The following is an 11,864-nucleotide window of genomic DNA, read 5'->3' on the forward strand; positions in this document are numbered from 1 at the left end:
AAAGAAACGGCTTCAAACCTTCCAACTGCTGTAAGACATGAATTCAAATCGACAAATGTGGGATAGTTTAAAATTTGCACAGTTCCACTTAACACTTTAAGCCCCAATTTGAAATCCCAGTGGAACTGTTAAAGCTGGCAAGGGGTAGGAGTGTGGGGAAAACTGGGGCAGAGGATTTATAAGGGATTGGGGCAGGGGGTTTATAAGGGATTGGGGCAGAGGGTTTATAAGGGATTGGGGCAGAACTAGGAACAAGGGTGTCAAAGTCAAGTTTATTGCTGTATACACAAGTACATGTATGCACAGATGCAATGAAAAGCTCACTTTTAAGAGATGCAACATTAATAAAAAACACTTAAATTAAACAAATTATACAAGAAAGAACACAATTAGGACAGAAAAAACAAAGTCCATGGTAGTGCAAAGTGGTCACACTGTTGCTATACTGAGGTAGTGATTAGGGTTGTGCAGGCTGGGTCAAGAACCGAATGGTTGAAGGGAAGTAGCTGTCCTTGAGCCTGGTGTTACACATTCTCAAGCTTTTGTATCTCTGCCTGGTGGGAGAGGGGAGAAGAGAGATGACCGGGGTGGGAGGAGTCCTTGATTACGTTGGCTGCTTTCCCGAGGGAGTAGGAAGTGTAGATGGAGTCAATGGAGGGGAGGCTGATTTGCGTGAATCTAGCTAGTCCCGACTTTTCACCCTCTCCCAATTCCCTGCAAATTCTTTCCTCAAAGATACTTATCCAGTTCCCTTCTAAATGGTATAATTGAAACCAGCTTTACCATGCCTCCTGCAGTATATTGCACACCCTAGACACTCATTGTGCGATATATATTTCTCTGTAGTCATGTTTGGTTCTTCTGCTTCCTTCCATGTTCCTTCTATGATCTCCCCTGCCAATCTATCCACTCTGTCTATAACCTTAATGACTTTAAATACCTCCACCAGATCTCCTCACAACCTTCTCTGCTTCTGCAGTCTCTCCACATAACTAAAGCCCCCTGCCTCAGGGATCATTTTGGGGGATCTCTTCCGCACCTAAAGCTTTCACAACTTTGCTAAGCTCCTGATGCAGGGCTTTGACCCAGAACGTCGACAATTCCTTTCCTCCTACTAATGCTGCTCGACCTGCTGAATTCCTCCAGCAGTTAGTTTTGTGCGCAACTTTGCTAAAGTCTGATGGTGAGAAGTAGCCAGCTGAACTTGAACCAGTGCTTTATAAAGAGTCGTCATGGCTTGTGCATTGAGCATTGAGTATAGGAGTTGGGACATTATGTCACAGTTGTATAAGTTGGTGAGGCCGCACTTGGAGTACTGTGTGCAGTTTTGGTCACCCTGTTACAGGAAAGACGTAGTTAAACTGGAACGAGTGCAGAAATGATTTACGAGGCTGTTGCCCTGTCTAGAGGGCCTGAGTTATAGGAAGAGGTTGGCCAGGCTAGGTCTTTATTCCTTGGAACGTAGGAGAATGAGGGGCCACCTCATAGAAATGTTTTAAATTATGAGAGGTATAGATAAGGCGGATGGTAAGAGTCTTTTCCCCAGGGTAGGGGAGTCCAAAACTAGGGGGCATAGGTTTAGGGTGAGAGGGGAAAGATTTAAAAGAGACCTGAGGGGCAACTTTTTCCACGCAGAGGGTGGTGAGTGTATGGAACGAGCTGCCAGAGGAAGTGGTTGAGGCAGCTAGAACATAGAACAGAACAGCACAGGAGCAGGCCCTTCGGCCCACAATGTTGTGCCGAACCAATTACATTAGTAATAAAATGCCCAACTAAACTAATCCCTTCTGACTACACAACATCCACATCCTACCATATCCCCCACATTCATGTGCCTATCGAAGAGCCTCTTGAATGCCCCTATCATATCTGCCTCCACCACCACCCCTGGCAGCGCATTCCAGGCACCCACCACTCTGTAAAATACTTGCTGCGCACAACTCCTTTGAACTTTACCCCTCTCACCTTAAATGCCTGCCCTCTGGTATTAGACATTTCAACCCTGGGTAAAAGATACTGGCTGTCTACTCTATCCATTCCTCTCATAATCTTATAAACCTCTGTCAGATCTCCCCTCAGCCTTCGCCGCTCTGGGTACAATAGTATTATTTAAGAAGCACTTGGATAGGAACATGGAGGGGCGGGGCTTAGAGGGATATGGGCTGAACGCAGGAAATTGGGACTAGCTGGGTGGGCACTGTGGTCCGCATGGACTGGTTGGGCTGAAGGGCCTGTATCCGTGCTGGACCTCCAAGAGGTCCAGAGAAGTCAATTAGCAAAGTGGTGTAGAGACTGAGTGGCCATCAGGGAGGAAACTAGGAATCAATCCTGCTGTATTGCTCTATGACTGCCTTGCTCTATTCCCTGTCTGCCTTTTTAACCAATTTCTGCTACTTTCAATGGACTAAGCACATAAACCTATTCCTGTACCCTATTTGGAATTCTGTGGCCCACTTTGTATTGCCTTTTTGCAGTCTTCCCTCTGAAAGGTAACACTTCACATTTCCCAGCATTAAATTCCATCTGCCACCTATCAACTCATTCACCACATCTCTGAGGTCTATCACTAACCTCCTTACAGTTCACTATGTCTGCTATCATCTGCCCTGCACACCCAATCATTAATTAATATTAGGAACAGCAGTGGTTCTGGTACTGAATACCACTGAACACTTCCTTCCAGTCTTAGCAATAATCTTTCATTACTTTTCTTTGTTACCTGTTGCTTTGCCAATTTTCTATACATTTTGTCATTTGGAACTCCACATAGACAATGTCAACTGCATGTTGCCTCCACCAATCACCTCCCAGCCTCGGCCGCGCATCTCCACCCTTCCCTCCCCCACCTGACTCCACCTGCCAATCAACCCCTCCTCACCTTGATCCACCTATCACTTGCCAGCTCTTGCCCCGCCCCTCCCCCTCATCTATTTGCACTGGTTACCTCCCCGCTTTCAGCCCAGATGAAGGGTCTTGACCCAAAACATTGACTGTCCATTTCCCTCTGCAGATGCTGCCTGACCCACTGAGTTCTTCCAACAGTTTGTTTTAAGCTCCAGATTCCAGTATCTGCAGTCTCTTGCATCTCCATCAACTGCATTCCCCTCATTGACCTCTAACTTCATCAAACAATTCCATCAAGTTACTTAGATGCAATTTGCCTTGAACAAATCCATGCCGGCTTTCTCTAATCAGTCCATATGTCTCCAAGTGACTAGACTGATACCAAGAAGCAGAAAAGCAGAAGAGAAGGATAATCTGGAAAGGAGAGAAAAGGGAATTAAAATAGGCAGTAACCAGGGAGAGAGAAAATGCCAAGCCAGGTAAGTGAGTCCGCTACTTGACAAGTGTTAACATGGTAGATTTAGAGCCACCAACCATTCCATTAAAGCTGTGAACTATTCCGTCAGCAGAGCAATGCCCCAAGAGATCAGACCCTGAACGGGACTGGCCCTTCCTCATAGCCAAGTGGAGGGTAGCATTTGTCCTTGAGGGTTGTGGGTTCAAATTCCTCTCCAGGAAAAGCATACAATCCAGCATAACCTAGGCTGAGAGTTCTGACTCTGTGATGATCCCTTTCTCTTCTGCTTTGCATCCTCCTGGTATCAATCCAGTCACTCGGAGAAGTGTGGATTAGTTAGGGGAAACCAGCATGGGTTTGTTAAAGGCAATTTGTGTCTAACCAACGTGATAAAATCTTTTTGATGCTGTAATATAGAGGGTCGATGAGGGAAATGCAACCAATGTTGTATATATGTAACAGACAGGTGACATTTCGGGTCGAAACCCTCCATCTGGACTGAAAGAGAGAAGAGGTGGCCAGTACAAAGAGGGGAGGGGAAGGGATGGCACAAGAGGTGGTAAGTGTAGGTGGATCCAGGTGAGGTGGTGTTGATCCACCTGTTGCTTGCCAGCCCTTGCCCCACCCCACCCCACCCCTCACCTCTTTATCCTGGTGATCTCCCCTTTACTTTCACTCCCAATGAAGGGTATCGACCTGAAACATCAACTATCCCTTGGCTGGCACAGAAACTGCCCGGTCTGCTGAGTTCTTCCAGCAGTTTTTTTATCCCATACAAGGTCATTGGTTTCAGTCTGAAGATTTTGCTTAGTTATTCTCTGCCAATCACATGAGTTAAGTTTGAACAATTCTTAATCACACTTCTGGATGGAGAACTGAGCAGATGAAAGGGAAAAAAAAAAGTCTTGGAAATGAGTCACTGGTCATAGGATTCCCAGCCCCTCACTCTTGTAGCCATGGTATTTATGTTCTTGAAGATGTTTCTGGTCATCCCCTGGATGTTGATAGCGGGAATCAGGTGCTGGTAATGTCTTTGAATGTCAGGGGTGGATGGTTTGAATCTCTCTTCTTGAAGAATCGCTACCAGTTTTGACCTCTGTGACTTGCACAAGTTTGATCTAGCAACCTGGTATAGATCAAGTAACTATCTGGTCAGTAGAGCACAGCTCCTAACATTACATAGAACAGTACAGCACAATTTAGGCCCTTTGGCCCATGATATTGTGCTGAACTAATTAATTAATGACTCCTCATTAATCTAATCCCTCTTCCCCACACATTGACCATACCCCTCCTTTCTCGGCATATTCATGCGCCTATCTAAAAGTCTTTTAAACAGTCCTATGCTATCTGCCTCCACCACCACCCCTGGCAGTGCACTCCATGCACCCACCACTCTGTGTAAAAAAAACTTCCCCCGCACATCTCCTTTGTGCTTTGCCCTGATGCAGGGTTTCAACCTGAAACGTCGACAATTCCTCTCCCCCCACAGATGCTGCTCGACCCACTGAGTTCTTCCAGAAGATTTTTCGTTGCTCCAGATTCCAGCATCTGCAGTCTCTTGTGTCTCCTTTGCACTTACCCCTTCTCACCTTAAATACATACCCTGTAGCATTAAACATTTCAATCCTGGGAAAAAGACACTGGCTGTCTACTCTATCTACGCCTCGCATAATTTTATAAACTATCAAATCTCGCCTCAGCCTCCGCTGCTCTTGACCAAACAGCCCCAGCTTGTCCAACCTCTCCTCACAGCACATTATTATGCTCATAAACTAAACAACCTGAGTTGATACGATCATAACAATCCCCACAACTCCATGAAAGGGCCAGCATCATCCGTCTAAATCCCTAGAATCCACCTTACAACTCATGGGGGAATGAATCCACCTGCAAACTGTCTTAAAATGGCTAATTTCTGTTGTACTTTGCCACTCACTAGGCTTGAGAAGCTACGGCACCAGCTGATGCCAATGTACAACTTTGACCCTGGCGAGGAGCAAGACGAGCTGGAACAGGAGCTACTTGACCACGGTCGAGATGCAACTTCACAGGGGTCACAGAGCAAGGTGAGGCAGCGAGCAATGGGAGCATCATCTCGGACCACCTACTTGATCAGAGGTTGAGTGCACGCATTATTTTCCTCGAATTTCTTCAGCCATCTCCTGAAGGTGGCGCCTTTTGCTAGGGCATGACTGCTGGGCATGCAGTGGCACAATCAACCATCAGCAGTTCCCCGCATGTGGACTGTCTGTAAGGTTTGCTGGTGGGAATCGGCGATATGTGTGCTAATGCTGAGAGTTAACACAGTAAGTACTGGCAGTGGGGATTAACAGAGGGGGTTTGCTGGGTGGATTCATAGTGAGGTTCAGCGGTGTGAAAGTGCAAGCTGGCAGTGGGATTCAGCACAATGAATCAGTGGTTTGGCAGTGGTTGGTATTACAATTGGCAATGAGGATTAACTGATGGTTTACTGTGTGGGGTGAGAGTGAGAGTTCTCGTAGCAATGTGAGTTGGTGGTCGGGATTAACAGTGAGGATTCTAAGTGTGGGTTGGCAGTGAGAACTGGGAATGTAATTGGCACTATGGGTTGGCAGTGATAATGTGGACTGGGGGGGTTGATTGGCAGCAAAGCATTGCAGTGTGGTTGGTGATGTGAGTTGGCAGTAGGATATGGGTACAATTAGCAGTAGGGGATGCTCTAAATCACCTGCTTTGTTTTGAACACATCACAGTAAGGTCGACTTTGATCTCGCACAGAATTGTAAAATGGATAATAAACAGATCAATTTCACACTTCTGATGTTGATTGACGTCCCTGGGATAAAAACAGGAAGGATAGATAAGTCACCGGTATTGTGTTCAGCTCTGGTCGCCTCATTGTAGGAAGGATGTGGAAGCTTTAGAGAGGGTGCAGAGGAGATTTACCAGAATGCTGTCTGGATTGGAGAGCGTGTCTTATGAGGATAGGTTGAGTGAGCTAGGGCTTTTCTCTTTGGAGAGGAGGAGGGTGAGAGGTGACTTGATAGAGGTGTACAAGATAAGAGGCATAGATCGAGTGGACAGTCAGAGACTTTTTCCCAGGGTGACAATGGCTAACACAAGGGGGCATAATTTTACGGTGATTGGAGAAAGGTATAAGGGGGACATCAGGGTTAAGCTTTTTCTTTAAAAAAAAGTGGTGGGTGCGTGGAAAACACACTGCTGGCAGAGGTTGTGGGGGCAGATATATCAGGGACATTTAAGAGACTCCTAGACCCATGAATGATAGAGAAATGGAGGGCTATGTGGGAGGGAAGGGTTAGATAAATCAGAGCATGATAAAATGTTGGCACAACATCATGGGCCAAAGGGCCTGTACTGTGCTGTAATGTTCTATGCTCTATGATGTACCACAGGATGTCCCTCACCATCACCCAAAGAAAATGTTGCACTAACCAGTTAGGAAGGAGTGGGGGGGGAAAATAGATGCAAGCATTCTCTAAACTAAGAAGTGGGGCAGAGATTTAGGGGGCAAGTATGGGAATGCAGATCAAGAACATGGGGCTGAATGGCCTACACGTGTTCCCATGCCCCTAAAATAGAAACAAAGTCTCTATGACCTGGAAAACTAAGGTCCCATCTGCACATAAGTACGGGCCCAACATACATCCCAAGTGTCACTCTGCCGAGCTGGACTCAGATTTATTGGGATCTATTGGGAAGCTGATGAGTAAAGGACACCACAAGGTGAAGCAACACCTTACATTTAAATGTCCTGCCCCTGCGATAAAGGAAATGAAAGGACCTGAGGTTAGTGCAAAAGCTTCCTCATGACTTAAAAGTAAGGTTGTGGAGTGACTTTCACATCAGACGATCCAGAGACAGGAGGGACAGATGAATTCCAGGAGGTTGCTCATTTCCATATTTCTTTCTCTAGATCTTGATGCCAAGTCAAGGATCATTGCAGAGGCCCAGCAGACTGGTGTTCACTGATGTGGCCAATGCCATTAATGCTTGAACAATACTTCAGCTCCAACACTGATGGACAACACCAAGGTGGTCACCTGACACACTTCCAGTCATGTGAACATTCCTATGGATGCCTGCTTTGTCTCCCCTCTTCTGGATGTCCAAACCAATTGTCAATCACTGGCCACTTGGGGTAATTTTGTGTACTTAAGGGAATGGTTTCTCAAGGCGGGTGACACGAGGACACCTTGGGCTGGTTCCAGTGAGGTTGAATGGGCAGCACTTCTCCACTTTGCATTTCATCCATCTTGGGTCAATACCTGGCGCTAACTCCCCTCCACCTCATCAAACCTACCCTACCATGTTGGGGAGGATTTACTTGCTCCCGTTACCAATCTGGTTGCAACAATCATCTGCTTCCGCCTGGCCAGTAGGTACACAAATGGAGCTGAATACTGTGTCCAACCCCGGCACAGCCACCAAAGTCAAAGTTGAGTTTATTGTCAAATGCACAAGTACATGTATGCACAGGTGCAATGAAAAACTTACTTGCAGCAGCATCACAGGCACATAGCATTGGAGACACAAAATTCACAAGAAAAATAAGTTAAACATAAATTGTACTAAATTATACAAGAACGAACACAATTAGAACCAATTCCATTGTAGTGCAAAGTGGTGATAGTGCTGCTTTACCGAGGTGGTGATTAGGGTTGTGCAGGTTGGTTCAAGAACTGAATGGTTGAATCACTTCCACCGCTACTGTGGAAGAGGAAGAGCCTGGTTGAGTCTTAATTGGCTCAAAGAGACATACAGCACAGAAACAGGCCCTTTGGCCCAACTCGTCCAATCCGACCAAGATGCCCATCTAAGCTGGTCCCATTTCCCTGCGTTTGACCCATACCCCTCTTTCCCCAAGGCTAACTGATTAAGAAATTGCTTATCATCTGGCAGGCTCTTCCAGCCTGCACGGAAACACTGCATGCTGCTCTTTCATTCACCTCTTCACCCTCTCCCCTTCCCTCATCACCCCTTTCCTTATGTCCCTCAAACCACTCCCAATTACAACTCCACCACCCCCAATTCTGGAGGAACTGCCACCATGCCCATTGGCATTCAGTCTTCCAGGACCAATTCAATCAGACCCTGAGCAAGGATGTTTTAACAGCTCACAGATGAGATTTCTCTGTATAGGGGAGAGGTGGAGCCAGGATCCTTCCCAAAAATAATGACCAAAGTTAAAACTACTGCTTTTCTGTATTAGGGTAAAGATATTCAATGTCTATTTGTCATTTTATATCCAAAAACTTTTTTTTAAAAATTGTTTAAAATTTTTTAAGAATTTTATTTACAGCCTGGTAACAGGCCCTTCCGGTCCAACGAGTCCACGCCACCCATTTTAAACCCAAATTAACCTACCCATACGTCTTTGCGATGTGGGAGGAAACCAGAGCACCCGGAGGAAACCCATGCAGACACAGGAGAACGTACAAACTCCTTAGACAGCGATGGGAATCGAACCCCGATTGCTGGCGCTGTAATAGCGTCGCGCTAACCGCTACGCTACTGTGCCGCCCTGGCATTTGTTATCAGTGACATGTATAACTCACTGGCTGCATGTGTATTGTGGCCACATTACAATTGGACCCCCACCTCTTGGTCAGAGGGTTGGGGGTTCAAGACCTATTTCAGAATTCTGAGTGTTAAAACCAGGCTTGACACTCAATTGATGTGCTGGGAAGTGCAGAGCTTTCGAGGGTGCATGAGACTTTGAAGCAAGACTCCATCCATACACAACAGTGAGTTATCTGCATTCCTGGGCTCTATTTATTTATATTTAATCCTCAGTCACTAAACTAGACAATCTGCTCATTATTACATTACTGCTAGTCAGAGCTTGATGTGTGCAACTTGGTGGCTGCATCTCCCAAAATGCAACAGAGACTGCACTTCAGTTGGGACATGTTGAAATCATAAAAGGCACTATATAAATGCGTTATGTGATAGAATTTGACAAAATCAATACAAGGCATTGAGAAGTGATTGTAGGCTGTCTAACAAGGACAACATCCAATGCCTGGGTCTACCTTGCTCAGTTACACCACCGCTTTAATTTGTTAATTTTGTTGGATGTCAACATTGCTGGCGGGGCCAGCATGTATTGCCCATCCTTATCTGCCCATAACAAGGTGGTGGTGAGCCACCTCTCGATCTGCTGCAGTTCCTTTGCGTTGTTTGTTGCAGATGAAGCCATTGCTATGTACAACTTAGCCACAGTTTATCCCTTGAAGGTTAAGGCTGAGAGCTGGTTGCTTGTTCCAATAGACTCTCACCCTTGACGACTGCTGGCTCCCAAAATGGTCATCACAGTAGCCTCCACCATCAGCTCACTTCCTCAAGGGCCCCCTGATGGTGTCTCACCAGTTGGGAATCACTGGCTGCTCATTGACTCTATGGAACCAGGGCCGGAGACCCAAAAATCAGGGGGGTGGTGGTGGGGATGGGGATGGGTGGGTGGCTGGGCCCAAGCATAAACATACAGCCACAAGGACCACACCTTCCCTGAGAAGTGACTGGTGCTGGACTTTGATGGTCATTCATGGCTCGGTCAGTAGTAGCAACCAGAAGACCCAAGGCCCAAGAACTGTAGGCTTTTTAGGCTCTACAATTGCACCTGTGTTCAAGGCTCCTCTTCCCAAAGGCAAAGCCTGTACTGGGGGCAGAGGCAGGGAGAGTGGGCTGGCAGTGGACGTGGGGGAAGCAGCAGATGACAAGTAGAACAATGTGCGACAAAGCCTGGGGAGATGCAGCAGCACTCTATATACAGTATATGCTCCCTTACAAAGTGGGCCGTACCTCTCCAAGCTTTGTCACAGCCCTGAGGGAGACAAGAACGTTGGAGATCATTGTGGCAAAACACAGCAGATGTGTCCATGGGTGGTGCAGACACAAAGTGGTATACAGTTTAGATTTATGCATCTCAGCTTTGTTCTTGTAAGTCCTCTTTACTTATTTATCTTCAGTACATTTAAGTCAGTGTATTTCCCAATATTAAAAACAATGAAATAAATCTATGGTTAATCTTGTGCTATTGCCTTGTTTAAGTGTGTTATTGCTGTACTTTGGACTTGCAACATCTTGGTACAGTTCCTTTGCAAAGTTAATCTTTGCTACTATGAAGTCATTCGGTATGGAAGCAGGCCCTTCAGCCCACTGGAGACAAGAGACTGCAGATGTCAGAATCTGGAGCAACAAAATCTGCTGGAGGAACTCAGCAGGTCAAGCAGCGTCTGTGGGGAGGAAAGGAATTGACGACATTTCGGGTCTCGAAACCCTGCATCAGGACTGATCATCACAGATGCTGCTCTTGGACCAAGATCCCTCTGTTCCTCCACACTGCTAAGAGTCCTGCCATTGACCTTGTATTCTGCCTTCTAATTTGATCTCATGAAGTGTATCACTTCACACTTATCCGGGTTGAACTCCATCTGCCACTTCAGTTCTGCATTCTGTCAATATCCTGTTGTAATCTACAGCAACCTTCTACACTGTCCACAACACCACCAACCTTTGTATCATCAGCAAACTTACTAACCCACCCTTCCACATCCTCATCCAAGTCATTTATGAAAACTACAAAAAGCAGGGGTCCCAGAACAGATCCCTGCGGAATACCACTGGTCACTGACCTCCAGGCAGAATATGCTCCATCTACCACCGCCCCCTCTTCTGTGGGTAAGCCAATTCTGAATCCACACAGCCAAGTTTCCCAGGATCCCATGGCTCCTGACTTCCTGAATGAGCCTTCCATGAGGAACTTTATCAAACACTTTACTAAAATCCATGTACACCACATCCACTGCTCTACCTTAAATGCGCTTTGTCACATCCTCAAAGAATTCAATCAGGCTCATGAGGCATGACCTGCCCCTCACAGAGCCAAGCTGACTGTCCCTAATCAGCCTATGCTTCTCCAAATGCCCATAAATCTTGTCTCTAAGAATCTTCTCCAGTAATTTGCCCACCACTGAAGTAAGACTCACTGGTCTGTAATTCCCAGGGTTATCCCTACTCCCTTTCTTAAACAAAGGAACAACATTTGCCACCATCCAATCCTCTGGCACTACTCCTGTGGCCAGTGAGGATGCAAAGATCATTGTCAAAGGCGCAGCAATCTCTTCCCTCACTTCCCGTAATAACCTTGGATATATCCAATCCGGCCCCGGTGACTTTTCTATCCTAATGTTTTTCAGATGTTCCAGCACATCCTCTTTCCTCACGTCGACATGCCCTAGCGTATCAGTCTGTCATACGCCATCCTCACAAACATCAGTCTCTCTCACTGATGAATTCATTAAGGACCTCCCCTACCTCTTCTGACTCCAGGCATGTTTCCTCTTTTATCCTTGATCGGTTCTACCCTTACACTAGTCATCCTCCTATTCTTCACACATGTAGAATGCCTTGGGGTTTTCCTTAATTCTACTCACCAAGGCCTTCTCATACCCCCTTCTAGCTCTCCTAAGTCCATTGTTAAGCTCCCTCCTGGCTACTTTAACTCTCTAGAGCCCCACCTGATCCATTCTTTCTAAACCTTAGGTAAGCTTCTTTC

At 46.3% G+C, this 11,864-nt stretch overlaps 1 protein-coding gene across 2 annotated transcripts in view; it reads left to right on the forward strand.

The window, feature by feature from the left end:
- Positions 1 to 10,322, forward strand: part of si:ch211-161c3.5 (uncharacterized protein C3orf18) — a 65,811-nt gene extending 55,489 nt beyond the window's left edge. For both annotated transcript variants that reach the window (XM_052019097.1, XM_052019098.1), the window contains exons 4-5: positions 5,244 to 5,370; positions 7,221 to 10,322. In XM_052019097.1, coding sequence (XP_051875057.1) covers positions 5,244 to 5,370; positions 7,221 to 7,301 — 208 coding nt within the window. In that variant the 3' untranslated portion in view covers positions 7,302 to 10,322. The remainder of the gene's footprint in view (positions 1 to 5,243; positions 5,371 to 7,220) is intronic.
- The last annotated feature ends 1,542 nt before the right edge of the window (positions 10,323 to 11,864 follow it).

This window comes from Pristis pectinata, chromosome 6, assembly GCF_009764475.1.
Source record: "Pristis pectinata isolate sPriPec2 chromosome 6, sPriPec2.1.pri, whole genome shotgun sequence".
Lineage (NCBI taxonomy): Eukaryota > Metazoa > Chordata > Chondrichthyes > Rhinopristiformes > Pristidae > Pristis > Pristis pectinata.